General features: G+C 47.0%; 1 protein-coding gene across 1 annotated transcript in view; it reads left to right on the top strand.

Annotated features, from left to right (window-relative positions):
- Window positions 1-20,407, top strand: part of LOC121569582 (inactive phospholipase C-like protein 2) — a 102,997-nt gene that overhangs the window by 66,776 nt on the left and 15,814 nt on the right. Inside the window, exons 2-4 of the mRNA XM_041880672.2 lie at window positions 431-2,920; window positions 15,190-15,393; window positions 17,743-17,818. Of these exons, the coding sequence (XP_041736606.1) occupies window positions 431-2,920; window positions 15,190-15,393; window positions 17,743-17,818 (2,770 nt within the window). The remainder of the gene's footprint in view (window positions 1-430; window positions 2,921-15,189; window positions 15,394-17,742; window positions 17,819-20,407) is intronic.

Below are 20,407 nucleotides of genomic sequence, written 5' to 3'. Positions count from 1 at the left end.
TCTTTACCTGCCAGCAGCACAGGGACAGTCTGTGTTTACATTTTGTGTCCACAGTGTACACATCCATCCACGTAGGTGTTTCATCTCCTTGCGATGAAAGGACTGCTCTGCTCTTTGTCTCCTAGATTTAGACTCTCCTGGCTTATGTAATCAAAGTTATATATCAGTCTCATCAATCTGTTTTATGTGGATGTGTTTGGAAGGAGAAAAGGCAATGTGTCGCTAACGTACTCTCTCTCTCTCTCTTTCTCTCTCTTTCTCTCTCTCTCTCTCTCTCTCTCTCTCTCTCTCTCTCTCTCTCTCTCTCTCTCTCTCTCTCTCTCTCTCTCTCTCTCTCTCTCTCTCTCTCTCTCTCTCTCTCTCTCTCTCTCTCTCTCTCTCTCTCTCTCTCTCTCTCTCTCTCTCTCTCTCTCTCGTTCCCTCTCTCCAGGATGGCTCCAAGCAGAGGCAGGTGAGGCAGAAGAAGACTGTCTCCTTCAGCTCCATGCCCAACGACCGTAAGATCAACAGCACAGCCGCCTGCATGGCTTTCATGATGGAGGGCTGCGAGATGAAGAAGGTGCGCTCCAACTCGCGCATGTACAACCGCTACTTCCTGCTGGACCCGGACATGCACTGGCTCCGCTGGGAGCCCTCCAAGAAGGACTCAGAGAAAGCCAAGTTGGAGATCAAGAGCATCAAGGAGGTTCGTCTGGGGAAGAAGACCCCTGTGCTGCGCAGCAATGGCCTGTCCGACCAGTTCCCAGACGAGTGCGCCTTTTCCATCATCTACGGGGACAACTATGAGTCTCTGGACCTGGTGGCCACCACGGCTGATGTGGTCAGCACCTGGGTGATGGGCCTCCGCTACCTGGTCTCCTACGGGAGGCACACGGTGGAGGTGGCTGAGCCTAGCCAGCCCAGCCTGAGGACCTCCTGGATCGGATCGGTGTTTGAGCTGGCTGACATGGAGAGGAACGGCCACATCAACCTGTTCAGGGCCACCCAGATCATCAAGGGGCTCAACCCGGGAATGAAGGAGTCCCGGATAGAGCTGAAGTTCAAGGAGCTCCAGAAGGCCAAAGACCAGTACGGGGAGGACATTGACATGGAAACCTTTGTGGAGGCCTACTGCGAGCTGTGCACAAGGCCAGAGATCTTCTTCCTGCTGGTGCAGTTCTCCAGCAACAAGGAGTACCTGGACAGCAAGGATCTGATGCTGTTTGTGGAGGTGGAGCAGGGCATGGAGGGCGTGACGGAGGACATGTGCCGGGACATCGTCCAGAAGTACGAGCCGTCCGCCGAGGGCCGGGAGAAGGCCAGCCTCTCCATCGACGGCTTCACGCACTACCTCCTCTCCTCCGAGTGTCACATCTTCGACCCCCAGCACAAGCGGGTGTGCCAGGATATGAGCCAGCCGCTCTCCCACTACTACATCAACTCTTCGCACAACGCCTCCCTCCTAGAGGACCACTTCTGGGGCTCCTCCGACATCAGCAGCTACATCCGGGCACTGAAGATGGGATGCCGCAGCCTGGAGGTCATTGTGTGGGACGGCCCTGACAACGAACCTGTGGTCTACGTGGGGAGCTCGGTGGCATCTCAGCTAGCCCTCTGCAAGGTCTTGGATATTATAAACCAGTATGCGTTTGAGAGCTCTGAGTACCCCCTCATCCTCTGCCTGGTGACACACTGCTGCATCCCCCAGCAGAGGGTCATGGCCCAGCACATGAAGAAGATCCTGGGAGACAAGCTGTACTTGGACGCCCCCGGCTCAGAGGACCACTACCTACCCTCCCCAGAGAAACTCAAGGGTAAAATCCTGCTGAAGGGCAAGCGGCTGCCCCCAAACTACCCCGAGTCAGAGGGGGAGGTGACTGATGAGGAGGAGGGTCTGGAGATGTCCAGGAGGGTGGGGGCAGATGATAAGGACCATCTCAATGGCCTTGGCTGCAAACGGCTGAGGCTGTGTAAGGAACTGTCAGACCTGGTCTCCCTCTGTAAGTCAGTGCAGTTCAGGGACTTTGACATCTCCAAGAGGGATCAGCAATACTGGGAGATGTGCTCTTTCAATGAGGTCGACGCCAACAGGTTCGCCAACGAGTTCCCAGAGGACTTTGTGTGCTACAATAAGCGCTTCCTCTCCAGGGTGTACCCTACTCCGATGCGGATCGACGCCAGTAACATGAACCCCCAGGACTTCTGGAAGTGTGGTTGCCAGATTGTGGCCATGAACTACCAGACCCCGGGCCTGATGATGGACCTCAACCTGGGATGGTTCAGGCAGAACGGGAACTGTGGCTATGTGTTGCGGCCGGCCATCATGAGGGAGGAGGTGTCATACTTCAGTGCCAACGCCAGGGAATCCCTGCCAGGGGTGTCCGCCCAGCTTCTCCACATCAAGGTAATCAGCGGGCAGAACCTGCCCAAGCCCCGGGGCTCCGCTGCAAAGGGAGACGTGGTGGAACCCTACATCTACGCGGAGATCCACGGCATCCCGGCAGACTGCGCCGAGCAGAGGACCAAGACGGTCTCTCAAAACGGAGACAACCCCGTCTTTGATGAGAGCTTTGAGTTCCAGATCAACCTGCCGGAGCTGGCGGCGCTACGCTTCGTAGTGCTGGACGACGACTACATCGGAGACGAGTTCATCGGCCAGTACACCATCCCCTTTGAATGTCTGCAGCCGGGCTACAGGCACGTCCCCTTGCAGTCGCTGACGGGGGAGTTCCTACCCAACTGCACCCTGTTCGTACATGTGGCCATCACCAACAGGAGGGGAGGGGGCAAGGCCCACAAGAGAGGCCTGTCGGTGAGGAAGGGCAGGAAGGCTCGTGAGTACACCTCCACCAAGACCACCGGGATCAAGGTGGTAGACGAGCTCTTCAGAGCATCCACCCAGCCTCTGAGGGAAGCCACAGACCTCCGGGAGAACGTCCAGGTAAAGGACTTAACATTCATTACATGTACACATTTTTATAAATTCTTTGAAGGAGCATTAAAGGCAGGCACTTTCCCTTGCATACATTACATCTGGTTGGGTGATGTGGCGATATTAAGCTGTCGTGATTGCCTCTCAGCCTGCATTTCCATAATGGAATACAATAAAGCTGTTCAATCGTTCCACGAGAGATAGAAGGAGACACCAATTTGGAGTGAGGGAGCCTGGGAAGAAATAGTATAGCACAATTGGTAACTAGACGGGTGCCCCCTTAGCACCTCACTGAATAGGAACAAAACATTGTTGAGGTGACTTTCAGTTCGTTCTCTGTTTGTCCCTCTGATGGATAGAGAAACATTGCTAATTGTGTTGTATTTACATTATGTAAAAGGCAGGAGCAATAAATGATAATGTCAGTAAAGCTGGACAATTAAAAGGCTTATGTAAAGTGTCATCATTAAGCAGATGAGGGTCTGTGTTGTTAGGCTCTTAGAGCACCCTTATGAACCCCCCACAGAAATGATAAATGATGAACCAGTCATGTTTCATAATAGTTTGTTATGAATCCCCCCTTCTCCCTCTACCCCTACCCCTGAGATTATAAATAGCCATCAATTTATGTTTTGTAATAGTTTATATTCAGATGTTTGTCAGGAGAGGATGGCAGTTCGACTTGTAATTGTTGTTGTCATGATTGAAGGACGTAAAATGAAGCTTTTCTCTGTCTTGTCTGGTCTATTGTCTGTCTGTGTGATGATAAAGATGGGATGCGAGGAGGCTTTACACGCCCTATATACTTTGTACATCAACTGTCTGGTTTAGACTGGCAGGCCTCTTGTCCTGTCTGACAGATTTGAGAATATACTATTTCTCTGGATACTTTGAACTTCATCAGGGTCAGACGTCGACTCATAGTTTGTTGACATTGCTTTATATCCCAGGTAGGTTATGGGCTTTTTAACTCCATCAACAACACTTGATTTACCTGAGGAATGGAATGGACCTGGTTCCTTAATAAACCAACTGCCACAGTTCTTGGAAGATAAAAGCTGATTATAAAAATGTGAAAACCCAGAGCATCATAAAACTCATTATTCATATTTCTTTATTTCTCTCTTTCTCTATTTGTGTCTTCCCTCCATTCTTTCTTAGCTCCATTTCTACTATCATTCCTAATTGGATTTCCTTCTTTACTACAGTAGCTCATGAGCACATATTGTTTCATGTGAGGGATTTAGGCCTATTTCAAATCATCTCAAACAGGCAGTAGTTTAGGCTGAATAGTCATATAATTTAAATCCTCCATATCCGTCTATCGCATAGTACTGCAGTTGCATCAACTCAACAATAGCTCTCTTTTTTCTGAAGAGGAAGGATGTTTTCTTAATTAATATTTCTGTAATGATAGTTTGTTATGAATGGCGTCCATGCAAATATGTTTTCTCAAGGGTTGAGATGATAGTTTACACAAAGGAGAACTGCAATGCACACCCATAGCTAGGTCTCAGGGGAATTCATAACAGTACATATTATGACAATTCTTCTGCATAGATTGGCAGCAATTTGTACAGTCTCTCCAAGCACTGAAAAAGCTGTTGTAGTACCAGTAAATAACAAATGTAACAAATGTATGATTGTTAGATGTTGTGTTTGTTAGCGAAGGAAGGAAACTAGGTCACTATGCATCTTCAGTCTATGATCGCTATGAACCCAGGTACATAGAGCTACCTACTTTCTCAGCTCCCAGATTTTTCAATTTCAAATCACTACCCCAGATATCAGCACGATTGACTCCTGATCCCAGGTACTCAATCAATCAATCAATTTTATTTTATATAGCCCTTCTTACATCAGCTAATATCTCGAAGTGCTGTACAGAAACCCAGCCTAAAACCCCAAACAGCTAGTAATGCAGGTGTAGAAGCACGGTGGCTAGGAAAAACTCCCTAGAAAGGCGAAAACCTAGGAAGAAACCTAGAGAGGAACCAGGCTATGAGGGGTGGCCAGTCCTCTTCTGGCTGTGCCGGGTGAAGATTATAACAGAACCATGCCAAGATGTTCAAAAATGTTCATAAGTGACAAGCATGGTCAAATAATAATCAGGAATAAATCTCAGTTGGCTTTTCATAGCCGATCATTAAGAGTTGAAAACAGCAGGTCTGGGACAGGTAGGGGTTCCATAACCACAGGCAGAACAGTTGAAACTGGAATAGCAGCAAGGCCAGGCGGACTGGGGACAGCAAGGAGTCACCACGGCCGGTAGTCCCGACGTATGGTCCTAGGTGCTCAGGTCTCTCAGTTGGCTTTTCATAGCCGATCATTAAGAGTTGAAAACAGCAGGTCTGGGACAGGTAGGGGTTTCGTAACGCAGGCAGAACAGTTGAAACTGGAATAGCAGCAAGGCCAGGCGGACTGGGGACAGCAAGGTGTCATCATGCCCGGTAGTCCTGACGTATGGTCCTAGGGCTCAGGTTCTCAGAGAGAAAGAGAGAACGAGAGAATTAGAGAGAGCATACTTAAATTCACACAGGACACTGGATAAGACAGGAGAAGTACTCCAGGTATAACCAACTAACCCCAGCCCCCGACACATAAACTACTGCAGCATAAATACTGGAGGCTGAGACAGGAGCGGTCCGGAGACACTGTGGCCCCATCCGAAGAAACCCCCGGACAGGGCCAAACAGGAAGGATATAACCCCACCCACTCTGCCAAAGCACAGCCCCCGCACCACTAGAGGGATATCCTCAACCACCAACTTACAATCCTGAGACAAGGCCGAGTATAGCCCACAGAGGTCTCCACCACAGCACAAACCAAGGGGGGCGCCAACCCAGACAGGAAGATCACGTCAGTAACTCAACCCACTCAAGTGACGCACCCCTCCCAGGGACGGCATGAAAGAGCACCAGCAAGCCAGTGACTCAGCCCCTGCAACAGGGTTAGAGGCAGAGAACCCCAGTGGAGAGGGGAACCGGCCCGGCAGAGACAGCAAGGGCTGTTCGTTGCTCCAGAGCCTTTCCGTTCACCTTCACACTCCTGGGCCAGACTACACTCAATCATATGACCTACTGAAGAGATAAGTCTTCAGTAAAGACTTAAAGGTTGAGACCGAGTCTGCGTCTCTCACATGGGTAGGCAGACTGTTCCATAAAAATGGAGATCTATAGGAGAAAGCCCTGCCTCCCGCTGTTTGCTTAGAAATTCTAGGGACAATTAGGAGGCCTGCGTCTTGTGACCGTAGCGTACGTATTGGTATGTACGGCAGGACCAACTCGGAAAGATAGGTAGGAGCAAGCCCATGTAACGCTTTATAGGTTAACAGTAAAACCTTGAAATCAGCCCTTGCCTTAACAGGAAGCCAGTGTAGGGAAGCTAGCACTGGAGTAATATGATCAAATTTCTTGGTTCTAGTCAGGATTCTAGCAGCCGTATTTAGCACTAACTGAAGTTTATTTAGTGCTTTATCCGGGTAGCCGGAAAATAGAGCATTGCAGTAGTCTAACCTAGAAGTAACAAATGCATGGATTAATTTTTCTGCATCATTTTTGGACAGAAAATTTCTGATTTTTGCAATGTTACGTAGATGGAAAAAAGCTGTCCTTGAAACAGTCTTGATATGTTCGTCAAAAGAGAGATCAGGGTCAAGAGTAACGCCGAGGTCCTTCACAGTTTTATTTGAGACGACTTTACAACCATCAAGATGAATTGTCAGATTTAACAGAAGATCTCTTTGTTTCTTGGGACCTAGAACAAGCATCTCTGTTTTGTCCGAGTTTAAAAGTAAAAAGTTTTCAGCCATCCACTTCCTTATGTCTGAAACACAGGCTTCTAGCGAGGGCAATTTTGGGGCTTCACCATGTTTCATTGAAATGTACAGCTGTGTGTCATCCGCATAGCAGTGAAAGTTAACATTATGTTTTCGAATAACATCCCCAAGAGGTAAAATATATAGTGAAAACAATAGTGGTCCTAAAACGGAACCTTGAGGAACACCGAAATGTACAGTTGATTTGTCGGAGGACAGACCATTCACAGAGACAAACTGATATCTTTCCGACAGGTAAGATCTAAACCAGGCCAGAACTTGTCCGTGTAGACCAATTTGGGTTTCCAGTCTCTCCAAAAGAATGTGGTGATCGATGGTGTCAAAGGCAGCACTAAGGTCTAGTAGCACGAGGACAGATGCAGAGCCTCGGTCTGACGCCATTAAAAGGTCATTTACCACCTTCACAAGTGCAGTCTCAGTGCTATGATGGGGTCTAAAACCAGACTGAAGCATTTCGTACACATTGTTTGTCTTCAGAAAGGCAGTGAGTTGCTGCGCAACAGCTTTTTCTAAAATTTTTGAGAGGAATGGAAGATTCGATATAGGCCGATAGTTTTTTATATTTTCCGGGTCAAGGTTTGGCTTTTTCAAGAGAGGCTTTATCACTGCCACTTTTAGTGAGTTTGGTACACATCCGGTGGATAGAGAGCTGTTTATTATGTTCAACATAGGAGGGCCAAGCACAGGAAGCAGCTCCTTCAGCAGTTTAGTAGGAATAGGATCCAGTATGCAGCTTGAAGGTTTAGAGGCCATGATTATTTTCATCATTGTGTCAAGAGATATAGTACTAAAACACTTAAGTGTCTCTCCCGATCCCAGGCCCTCGCAGAGCTGTGCAGATCCAGGACAGCTAAGCCCTGGAGGAATACGCAGATTCAAAGAGGAGTCCGTAATTTGCTTTCTAATGGTCATGATCTTTTCCTCAAAGAAGTTCATGAATTTATTACTGCTGAAGTGAAAGCCATCCTCTCTTGGGGAATGCTGCTTTTTAGTTAGCTTTGCAACAGTATCAAAAAGAAATTTTGGATTATTCTTATTTTCCTCGATTAAGTTGGAAAAGTAGGATGATCGAGCAGCAGTGAGGGCTCTTCGGTACTGCACGGTACTGTCTTTCCAAGCTAGTCGGAAGACTTCCAGTTTGGTGTGGCGCCATTTCCGTTCCAATTTCCTGGAAGCTTGCTTCAAAGCTCGGGTATTTTCTGTATACCAGGGAGCTAGTTTCTTATGACAAATGTTTTTCGTTTTTAGGGGTGCAACTGCATCTAGGGTATTGCGCAAGGTTAAATTGAGTTCCTCAGTTAAGTGGTTAACTGATTTTTGTCCTCTGACGTCCTTGGGTAGGCAGAAGGAGTCTGGAAGGGCATCAAGGAATTTTTGTGTTGTCTGAGAATTTATAGCACGACTTTTGATGCTCCTTGGTTGGGGTCTGAGCAGATTATTTGTTGCGATTGCAAACGTAATAAAATGGTGGTCCGATAGTCCAGGATTTTGTGGAAAAACATTAAGATCTACAACATTTATTCCATGGGACAAAACTAGGTCCAGAGTATGACTGTGGCAGTGAGTAGGTCCAGAGACATGTTGGACAAAACCCACTGAGTCGATGATGGCTCCGAAAGACTTTTGGAGTGGGTCTGTGGACTTCTCCATGTGAATATTAAAATCACCAAAAATTAGAATATGATCTGCTATGACTACAAGGTCTGATAGGAATTCAGGAAACTCAGAGAGGAACGCTGTATATGGCCCAGGAGGCCTGTAAACAGTAGCTATAAAAAGTGATTGAGTAGGCTGCATAGATTTCATGACTAGAAGCTCAAAAGATGAAAACGCCATTTTTTTTTTTGTAAATTGAAATTTGCTATCGTAAATGTTAGCAACACCTCCGCCTTTGCGGGATGCACGGGAATATGGTCACTAGTGTAACCAGGAGGTGAGGCCTCATTTAACACAGCAAATTCATCAGGCTTAAGCCATGTTTCAGTCAGGCCAATCACATCAAGATTATGATCAGTGATTAGTTCATTGACTATGACTGCCTTTGAAGTGAGGGATCTAACATTAAGTAACCCTATTTTGAGATGTGAGGTATCACGATCTCTTTCAATAATGGCAGGAATGGAGGAGGTCTTTATCCTAATAAGATTGCTAGGGTGAACACCGCCATGTTTAGTTTTGCCCAACCTAGGTCGAGGCACAGACACAGTCTCAATGGGTATGGCTGAGCTGACTACACTGACTATGCTATTGGCAGACTCCACTAAGCTGGCAGGTTGGCTAACAGCCTGCTGCCTGGCCTGCACCCTATTTCACTGTGGGGCTAGAGGAGTTAGAGCCCTATCTATGTTGGTAGATAAGAGGAGAGCACCCCTCCAGCTAGGATGGAGTCCGTCACTCCTCAGCAGGTCAGGCTTGGTCCTGTTTGTGGGTGAGTCCCAGAAAGAGGGCCAATTATCCACAAATGTTATCTTTTGGGAGGGGCAGAAAACAGTTTTCAACCAGCGATTGAGTGCTGAGACTCTGCTGTAGAGCTCGTCACTTCCCCTAACTGGGAGGGGGCCAGAGACAATTACTCGATGCCGACACATCTTTCTAGCTGATTTACAAGCTGAAGCTATGTTGCACTTGGTGACCTCTGACTGTTTCATCCTAACATCGTTGGTGCCGACGTGGATAACAATATCTCTATACTCTCTACACTCGCCAGTTTTAGCTTTAGCCAGCACCATCTTTAGATTAGCCTTAACGTCGGTAGCCCTGCCCCCTGGTAAACAGTGTATGATCGCTGGGTGATTCGTTTTAAGTCTAATACTGCGGGTAATGGAGTCGCCAATGACTAGGGTTTTCAATTTGTCAGAGCTAATGGTGGGAGCCTTCGGCGTCTCAGACCCCGTAACGGGAGGAGTAGAGACAAGAGAAGACTCAGACTCAGACTCCGACTCGCTACATAATGGGGAAAACCGGTTGAAGGTTTCTGTCGGCTGAATGAGCGACACCGGTTGAGCATTCCAACAGTATTTCCCTCCAGAAGCCATGAGAAAGTTGTCCGGCTGCGGGGACTGTGCGGGGGGATTTATACTAACGTTACTGTCTGTACTTACTGGTGGCACAGACGCTGTTTCTTCCTTTCCTACACTGAAATTACCCTTGCCTAACGATTGCGTCTGAAGCTGGGCTTGTAGCACAGCTATTCTCGCCGTAAGGCGATCGTTCTCCTGTATATTATGAGTACAGCGACTGCAATTAGAAGACATCATGTTAATGTTACTACTTAGCTTCGGCTGTTGAAGATGTTGACGAACCATGTCCAGATAAAGCGTCCGGAGTGAAAAAGTTGAATAAGGGAAAAAAGTTGCGATGGAAAAAAGGAAAATAAAGTAAAATTGGCAGCTAAAACGCACAGGAAAATGACTCTTCTGTCTCGGGATAAAACGTCCGGGGTGAAAAAGTTTAACGAAAAAAGATGAGTGAGGACAAAACTAAAAAGTTGGTAAATTTGTTGAACACAGAGATTGATTAAACGTTTATTAAAAGTAAAACGTGAATAGTTTGGCAGGTAGCCAAGTAGCAACAAACAGCACAGCAGCACGGAGACAATGCGGAAGCGAGTACTATACTTGGTAATCCTTTCAGAGCCTTTAGGACTGTTTCCAGACCTGTTGTTGTAGGTAGGTAGGTCTGTTCTCCCGCTAGCCAACCTCAATTTAGGCCTAAGGACATGGCGAACAAGAGCCAAGACCACAATAACTAGGCAGGGGATGTGATTAGAGATCCTGTGCTGTCATACATTTTTCATTTGTGGAAATTGATGCAGATGATCTTGACTCTCTCTTTTCTAAAAAGGGCATCTCGTTTCCCCAGGCACTGTTACAGAAAAAGGAGATGTTGTTGTGTTCCAGACTTGAAATGAATACTGTAATTTTGGGGAATAGTTTTGCTGTTGAATTATAGTGTTGGAACGGATGTGATAAGTGGAGGGTAATTTGCAGGCAAATCAGCGGATACAGTAAATATTCTGTTTAGAGAAATGTTTTTATTGTGAAAGGCAACTGAACATATTTGGGGACTCGATACAAGCGTCAAGCAGTTGTTAAATGTGGTTCGAAGCAAGATTCCTGACACAGATACTGTCAGTTAATCATTTTGTCATACTATATTTGGATAGTCCAGATTTTCCATCTCTAGATTTTCTACAGATGGTCATACTAACTGCTTGCTGAGGTTACGGTTAGGTTGAGGTTTAGAAAAAGGATTAGGGTGAGGGTTAAGGTAAGGGTTAGGGCTAGGGCTAGGGTTAGGGTAAGGGTTACATTTAGGGTTAGGATAAGGGTTAAGGTTAGGGTTAGAGCTAGGGTTAGGGTTAGTAGATAGTTGAAATGTTACTGATAGTCTGTAGATAGTCTGTAGAGCATTTACAGATGGACTATCCAGATAAAGTGTTACCAATAATTGTATTTCAAAGCTGTCCTTTATGATTGCACAACGTTCAAAATAGGCTTTATTGTGAAGCCAGTGACAATGACTCAGTCTAAGATAACACGCCCACATTAAATGGGGGGGTCTATACTAAGCATGGAAATGATACACAAGCGAGACATGTTAGTTGTGACGTTTTTATGTGTGCATGCAGGAGCTATTAATTGTTCAATCATAATACAAGTTTTTAGAAGACAATTGCGATTAGGTAACTGGTACAGTAGGTGACCAGATCTGTGTGTGTATGCTTGTGTTTTAGCCAGCATGTGTGTAGTCTGCACAGCAGCTGCCCCTGCTCCCTATAGGGAGATGTAACATGTCCATCTCCCTCAGAGGGACAGAGATAAAAAGTGGAAAACAGCCTTTTCAACGGATAAATGAAAGCTGACTGAAAGAGAGGCCTCAGGCTTGATGTTGAGATGGATGGCGTCACAACACACTGTGGTTGGCATCAATGCTTTCTTGTAGATGGTGTCCCCAGATGGACCCTGCCTGTACCCGTTGTGACGTCACGAGAGGCTACACAGCTTTCAGCGGGATTGCTCAAGTAGTGCAAGGAGACAAGGTTCAAACAAAACAAGGATTTTATTATAGGTCTTGGGAAATTAACGAAAATATAACAAAATTCTGTTCTCTTGTGGCTCTTTAAGGGTTAACAGTTCAGGGATGTCTCTTCCACATCCAAAATCATAATTCTCACTCGCTCAGATAACTTTTCCCCAGCCTTACTGTAGTCCACGTTGCAGCTAGTGGCCAACCCAGCAAAAAGTCCTTCCAAATGTCTCTCACGTATTTCCACAGGTGCATATATCCAAAGGTGAGTATTTCCCAAAGGTAAGTATCTCCAAATCCTTATATTCCTCATGGAAGTGGACGTGCAGCACTCTTGTCCTCCCGAGAGCCCCGGTTGGAGACTGTGTCTCTTCCCTTCCCAAACCTTCAGCTCATCAGCTCCTCATTTGTTTCAGCTGCGTGGGAAGATTGGCCATAGAGGGGTGGAGTTCCCGACCATACCAGCAGATGGAGCCATAGCTGTCTGGGTTTGCAGCCACCTCAGGGGGATGTAACGTCCCTCCAGGACACAGCCTCTCGTGACATCACACCGTAGTATAAGGGAAGGTAGAGGTTGTGGTGCTGGGGGCAGGAGGACCCAGAGACGAGGGGAGCCCCATCCCATTGGATGATATTACCACCTGTAGAGGAGATCAGAGCTGGCAGCTGGCAGCTTCACACAGAGTAGGCCAGGCTCCAATAAAGAGCCTCCTCTCCCCTGAGACACACAGCCACTGACTCACACAGGACAGAATAAAGAAGGCTGTAGACTTCAAGTCCTATTCACAAAGTTTTGAGGGTGCATGGGAATGAGATAATTTGCATAAAGAAGCCTCACATGCCTCAGCACACACTGTCACGTCACCATAACAGCACCACAACCGCACCACAATAGCACACCCATTCATGCATTTATGCATGCATGCAGATTGATACTGTATAGTGCAGTGTTTTAATTAAAATGTTGGCCATACATGCAAACACATACAGTAATAACTGTAAGTCACTCTGGCCAGCTGTAAGTCACTCTGGATAAGAGCGTCTGATAATTTGTTTGTCAAATGTACTTCCTACAGTCACACCCCATAATACGCATGGAATGGTATTAAGAAATGCATTATCACACTTCAGTGACCTCTCACAGAGAGTGATTGATCATCTCAAATAACTACTTTTCCAGGTGATCTACTCTAAACAATAACAGAGTGAAGTGTGTTCCTCTTACATGGGATTGGAGAGGAGGAGAGTGGGAGAGGAGACGGAGTGGCAGGAAATCGATTCAGGCTCTGTAGGGTTTTAACACTCCCTTTCCTTTGTGTGTGTGCCTTTGCGTGGACATGTTTGTGTGTGTATGCGCATACACTGTGTGTGTGTGAGAGAGAGAGCGAGAGAGAAAGAGAGAGAGAGAGAGAGAGAGAGAGAGTGCGCTTACCACGCAATGCCTATGTATGTTTCCCTGCAGAGTGTTGACTGGAACACTGCAACAGGCAAGCAGGCAGACGGCCCATACTCTGTTCCCGCAGCATGCGTGCCAGTAAAGGGCCTGCTGCATTCACTTCCAACTCCAAACCACAGTCCGGAGAGAAAGAGATTAGAGAGAGAAAGAGAGAGAGGGGGAAAGAGTGAGAGAAGGAGAGAGAGAGGGAGAGAAAGAGAGAGGGGAACAAAAACAGCAGTGAAACCAGACACGCAGTTCTCATTTGGGGAATGTAATGTTGGAGGGGTAGAGGAAGAGGGGTTGAGGATAATTAAAGGCAGTGGCTAACTGTTCTGTTTGGTTCTGTGGCCCTGCCTGCAGTCTGGATACAGTATGGAGTTTAATGAGCAACAACAACCACACACACAGGGGCGTGTACTCACACAAACATACAGAGACAAACACAGAAACGTACTATGCACACACACAGGCACACAGAAACACATGCACGCATGCACAAACACACACACACACTTCCGTGAACACACAGACACACTGGCACACGTGCACTTGCACACACACGTGCACACACACATCTACACCTACACTACAGTGAGTAAACCAAAACACATCATCTCCATTTCCCATTCAACAGTAAAATCCTCTCTCCTTGGCTGTGCGTCCTCAGCCGGAGGGTGTTAATAGCTTTAGTTGAGGCTGTGTGTGCGTACAGATGCCTATGTCCAGGAAGGTCGGCCCACAGAATGACAGCCATCTTCCGGCGGGAGAAAAGAGCCTTTCTCCTGGGCCGGAGGTCCTGCAAGGGGAAACAGCCCCGTTCCCACACTGCCTGGCCTACACTGCCTGGTTTGTTGACCGCTTCCCAAATACCATCACCACACACTCTCTTCCTACCTCTCTCTGTTGTTTCTCCCTCTCCTTTTATTCTGTCTTTCCTTTTTTCCCCCCCTTGTCAACTCTCTCTTTTCCCTACCATCTTTCTCCCTCCCTCCCATCTCTTTCCCTCCCTCCCCTCTCTCTTTTCCCTCCCATCTCTCTCCCTCCCTCCCATCTCTCTCCCTCCCTCCCATCTCTCTCCCTCCCTCCCATCTCTCTCCCTCCCTCCCATCTCTCCCCTCTCCCTCCCATCTCTCTCCCTCCCTCCCATCTCTCTCCCTCCCTCCCATCTCTCTCCCTCCATCCCATCTCTCCCCTCTCCCTCCCACCTCTCTCCCTCCCTCCCCTCTCTCTCCCTCCCTCCCCTCTCTTTCCCTCTCACTCTATCTTTCCAATTTTGGTCTCTGTCTTTCATCCCTCATTGCTTTTTTTCTTTCCCTGTTTATTTGGCTGGGCCAGTGAATGGGGATGGTACTGTGTGAATAGCCTGGTGGGCCTGAATCAGGGCTCAGATTCCCATGCTGGAGGGAACAATGCTGGGCTGTGATGTGAATGGTCACGCAGGGCTGGAGGTGCAGGCTGAGAGGCAGGCGTTGTGGCAGGGCCAGAACCAGGGGAAGTGAGAGGAGAGAGACTGGGAGAAGAGCAGGGCCAGCCCAGGGGAAGTGAGAGGAGAGAGGCTGGGAACAGAGCAGGGCCAGGCAGGCTGCGGTGGAGGCTCCAGGGCCGCACTGCACCGCTGAATGAGCAGGCTCTAATGTCATAGGAACCGCTAGGTTCACTAATGAACACAAACGCAGTCAGGACTGTTCTCTCTCTCCTGAGGTTCTCTCTGACCTGAGGAGAGTATCAGGATACGGTTGACCACATGTGTAGAGTACGGTCTTGTGGGACATTTTGGTCACAATGATTCTTGGTTTTTAAGTTGCTGTGGGCAATGTTGTAATAATGGTGAACCCATGATCATCAAATAATCAATAAAACATCCTCTTTGTGTTTGAATTGGCCCTTGGGTCCGCTATCTTACAATCTCTTTCAATATTTACAGATTCTGTGATGCTAACCCTCACCCATGATCCTCTGTGTTTATTTACCAGAATGCCATGGTGTCGTTCAAGGAGCTGTGTGGTCTGACGCCGGCGGCCAACATGAAGCAGTGTATCCTGACCGTGTCCACTTGGCTGATGAACAGCGAGCGAGCGCTCAGGGTCACTGTGGACCTGAGTCAAGCCTACCCCACTATGGAGGCCCAGGGGCCCGTCCCCGAGCTGCTCCGCAAGGTCCTCAACGCCTACGACATGGTACGCTACAGTAGCACCACGTGGGCATAACACACACGACAGAGCTACCATTCTGTTGAGGTCTATGTTGTATTCAGAGAGAAACATTTTGTGGGTAAATGCTGAACGAGTAGCGCAGGCGCTAACTTTCATCAACGTTCATATACAGTTAAAAGGTGTGTGAACGTTATTCACTAAAAAGGTGCTATGAAATGATAACGCATCACAACCTAGTAAGGTAACATGTTACAACACCCTTGTGCATTATACAGTCTTAAGAGTCTGTTGCACACTATGCCTTGAAATAATATTATCAGTGTTGGAAAATGTTATAAATTGTTAGCACATTATGACACAGCAAGGCAACATGCCACAGATTACCTCCACAACAGGGAGTGAACAAACCATTTACAATAGATACTGCAGCGCTGTGATAAGCACTAACTCATCCCGGAGCAGTTCATCCTGCTCCGCATCCGCACGGCATCCCATCATGCCCTGTGCCTTCCCAAGCCGTCACTCTCCATCCTGGCTGCTGTCTGATCCGTGATAACACCCAGCTTATGCATTATTCACCAGGCACCTACTGGTACAGGCCAACACAGGGGTGGTTAAAGTTCTCCCAGCTCTCAGGGCAAGTCAACACGCCACTATTCCACCCCCCTGATGGAGATTGGTTTGACCCATTGAACTGGGTCATCAGAGAGGAAGTGTTGTGATGTTGTAGCTACATAATATTACTGTTCACATCACAGTCACTCCTATTGCTGACACCTAGTGTGCAACAACTTCATATAAGTTCCATAGCTGGGGCTCTAAATAGCAGGAGCTTTGTATTTTAATCAGCTTTCTCCCTGAGCGTGCTTCTCTTAGAGTACCTCTTATGGCCCCAGTACATTACATTCACATGTGAAGGGCTTAATGAAGAGCCTAAATGAAGGGCCTAAAAATAATCCCACTGCTGTTCCATTGCAACATTCCTGTTCTCCCAGCCTCCCAGCATTAGCTAGCAGAGTCCCAACAGCTGAAGAGATGAAAGGTGATCTACAGTGAGGCTGAGTGTGTCTGAGACAGAGGCTGTCTGTCCTGAGCATAGGGTCAGTCAGCTGAGTGTTACTGTGTGCTTCCAAAGATTAGTCCATTGGCACACACCCCACTCTCAAGAACAGAGGCTCCAGTGTGTGCGGGTGTGTGTGTATCTGTTTGTGTGTGTGTGTGTGTGTGTGTGTGTGTGTGTGTGTATGTGTGTGTACCAGCTCTAGCCATTAGGACATTAATGGTTGTCCTCAGACATCCTCATGTGGGCTGGTTGGACGCAGGCGCCGTAACCTAGGAGTGAACTGAGTGTCAGCAGATTGGAACTCTGTGGCCAGCGCCCATGAGGCCAGGCCAGAGAGATCCAGCTCAGCCTGAACCAATGGGAGCCAGCCCCCTGTCCTGTCTGCTGACCAATATGATCCCAGAGCCAATGGCCCTGTACCAGCCCACACACAGTGGCCTGCTTCTTGTCTTAGTGCTCTTAACTAAAGTGTGAAACTCCATTAGCGTTCTCCTGACTGCTGGGGCAGGCTAGCTGCTTCTCACTGTCGGTGTAAATGCAGAAGGTTTTCGGTTCAGGTCACAGGGTTGGGGATTGGAACTGGGCTAAAGCTGTAAGGCTGGCTCAATGCTTCCAGGAACACAGGGAGGGGACCAGACAAGGGCTGCATCACAAAATGGCACCCTATTTACTATGTAGTGCACTACTTCTGGCCAGAGCCCTATGGGCCCTGGTCAAAAGTAGTGCACTAAATATGGAACGGGGTGCCATTTGGGATGCAACTAGACTCTTCTCACTTCCTGTCCTCTACTGGATCACCACATGATTAGGACATCACTCGCTCTGTGTGTGTGTGTGTGTATGTGTGTGTGTGTGTGCGTGCCTGCATGTGTTTTGTCTGTCTCTGTGTGTGTGGGTGTGATTCCCAGGGTGTCTGGCCATAGCAGAGGGAGAAAAAAGTTCAAGGCGCTTTCTCTCTCTGGAATTCACTTATTTTTTATAAAGAGCCAATGATCAAAGGACTATGAGAAATGTTGACATACCCTCTTTCTCTTCCATCACGTCTCTGAGAATGATTTCCCTTTAGATTCTTCCCAATGTTTTGTTATTCATTCTTCCTATGGTATTCCCCTATGTTTGGCTACGCATACATTCAATGATAATTCTGTGTGTTATTCTTTACTAAGAGTTAGTGTTTCCATTGTCCTGTTTAGCCTTTGCTACAGTAGGACTCATAACATAAGAAGTCCCCCTGCGACACAGGAATTGCTTGATACTGTACGACCTCACTTCCTTTTGCATAATCTTGTCCCTTGTTTATTTCTCTGTAGATGATTCAGACGAGCCGGACGCTGATCGAGTCAGCTGACGTGGTCTACTCCAAGCTCACACAAGCACAACGGGCAGGTAAGGCTCTGTAGTATTCACTTTACCAGTGACATAGCCTGGTGACATAGCCTGGTCCCCGATCTGTTAGTCTATGCCACAGGTCAGGAACTTCACCAAACCCAGGCATAACACTGCCCTCACTCCCATCCCAAACTGGTCTCTGATCAGTCTTTCTGTATATATTTTTTCCCTTATTTAACAGGGTAAGTTGACTGAGAACACATTCTGATTTACAGCAGCAACCTGGGGAATAGTTACAGGGGAGAGGAAGGAGGATGAATGAGCCAACTGGAAACTGGGGATGATTAGGTGGCCATGACGGTATGAGGGCCAGATGGGAATTTAGCCAGGACACCGGGGTTAACACCATTACTCTTATAATAAGTGCCATGGGAGCTTGAGTGACAACACAGAATCAGGACACCTGTTGTAACATCCTATCCTAAAGACAGCACCCTACACAGGGCAATGTCCCCAATCACTGCCCTGGGGCATTGAGATATTTTTTTTAGACCAGAGGAAAGAGTGCCTCCTACTGGCCCTCCAACACCACTTCCAGCAGCATCTGGTCTCCCATCTAGGGACCAACCAGGACCAACCCTGCTTAGCTTCAGAGGCAAGTCAGCAGTGGAATGCAGGGTGGAATGCTGCTGGCCCAGGAAATAGAAATGCATGTCATCATAGTCACTGTCATTGCTATTGCTGTCGTCATCCAGTAATTGACCGTTTATCTTCAGGGACTCAGCCCTGGGTAGTTAGCACCGAGCAAGACGGCATTGAATAGAAGAAGAGGAGTGAATAAAGTACAATATTCCCTTAAATAAAACTGAAAGGACAGGAAGGACAGTAATAGATAGAAAGATAGAATGGGGGAGATAATGGAAGCAGGGAATCGTCAATACCGTTTTTGTAATGGCTTGTGGACAATAGTGGTTACCAAGGCTTTTGGTGCGTGGTTGTAATTGACTAAAGTGAGATTTTTAAGTACAAAATGGCTCCAAATTAGGGGGCCAATGATTGCTCCCCATCCTCTGCGTGGGGCTGTAATTGCAGGTTGCCCCCACTGCAGTACTGAGCGGCTGCAGACAGACAGTGTTCCTAAATGGTAGAGAAGATAAGATAAAGATGAATCAGGATTCTTGACTTATCATCATTATGTTTGTTTACCTACAGTATTTGTATCTACCCGCCTCTGAAGGCGAGACAAAACACAGATAGTACATTCTTCACTGATAAGCTCATTGATATTAAACAGATGCACGTAAGCAGAAGTGCACACGTGTACACTCCCCTACGTGAAGCTAAAAGTGAAGCAGCCTATAGGGAGGAGGTCAGAGACCTGGCAGTGTGGTGCCAGGACAACAACCTCTCCCTCAACGTCAGCAACACAAAGGAGCTGATCGTGGACTACAGGAAACGGAGGGGCGAGCACGCCCCCCATCCACATCGATGGGGATATAGAGCAGCGGGTCAAGACTTCCTCGGTAACCACATCACTAAGGAATTAACATGGTCCACACACACAACACAGTTGTGAAGAGGGCATGACAACACTTCTGAAAATATTTGGTATGGGCCCTCAGATCCTCAAAAAGTTCTATAGCTGCACCATTGAGGTTGAAATTGAGATTTTGTGTCACTGGTCTACACACAATACCACATAATGTCAAAGTGGAATTATATTTTTTAGAAAGATTTACAAATGGATTACAAATGAAAACCTGAAATGTCTTGAGTCAATAAGTATTCAACCCCTTTGATATGGCAAGCCTAAATAAGTAAAGGTGTAAACATGTGCTTAACAAGTCACATAATAAGTTGCATGGACTCACTCTGTGTACAATAATAGTGTTTAGCATGATATTTGAATGACTACCTCATCTCTGTACCCCACATACAATTATCTGTAAGGTCCCTCAGTCGAGCAGTGAATTTCAAACACAGATTCAACCACAAAGACCAGGGAGGTTTTCCAATGCCTCGCAAAGAATGGCACCTATTGGTAGATGGATAAATAAATAAAACGGACATTGAATATCCCTTTGAGCATGGTGAAGTTATTAATTACACTTTGGATGGTGTATCAATACACCCAGTCACTACAAATACACAGGCGTCCTTCCTAACTCAGTTGCTGGAGAGGAAGAAAACCACTCAGGGATTTCACCATGAGGCCAATGGTGACTTCTAAACAGTTACTGAGTTTAATGGCTGTGATAGGAGAAAACTGATGATGGATCAACAATATTGTAGTTACTCCACAATACTAACCTAAATAACAGAGTGAAAAGGAGGAAGCCTGTACAGAATACAAATATTCGAAAACATGCATCCTGTTTGCAATAAGGCACTAAAATAAAACTGCAAAAAAAGTAGCGCTAAGCACAGGCAAAATCCTAGAGGAAACCTGGTTCAGTCTGCTTTCCAACAGACACTGGGAGACAAAGTCACCTTTCAGCAGGACAATAACCTAAAACATAAGGCCAAATATAAACTGGAGTTGCGTACCAAGACAACATTGAATGTTCCTGAGTGGCCTAGTTACAGTTTTGACTTAAAGCGGCGTGAAAATCTATGACAAGACTTGAAAATGTCTAACAATGAATG

Source organism: Coregonus clupeaformis, chromosome 30 (genome assembly GCF_020615455.1).
Source record: "Coregonus clupeaformis isolate EN_2021a chromosome 30, ASM2061545v1, whole genome shotgun sequence".
Taxonomy (NCBI): Eukaryota; Metazoa; Chordata; class Actinopteri; order Salmoniformes; family Salmonidae; genus Coregonus; species Coregonus clupeaformis.
The sequence above is the reverse complement of the archived record's forward strand: the minus strand, read 5'-3'. Positions and strand labels throughout refer to the sequence as shown.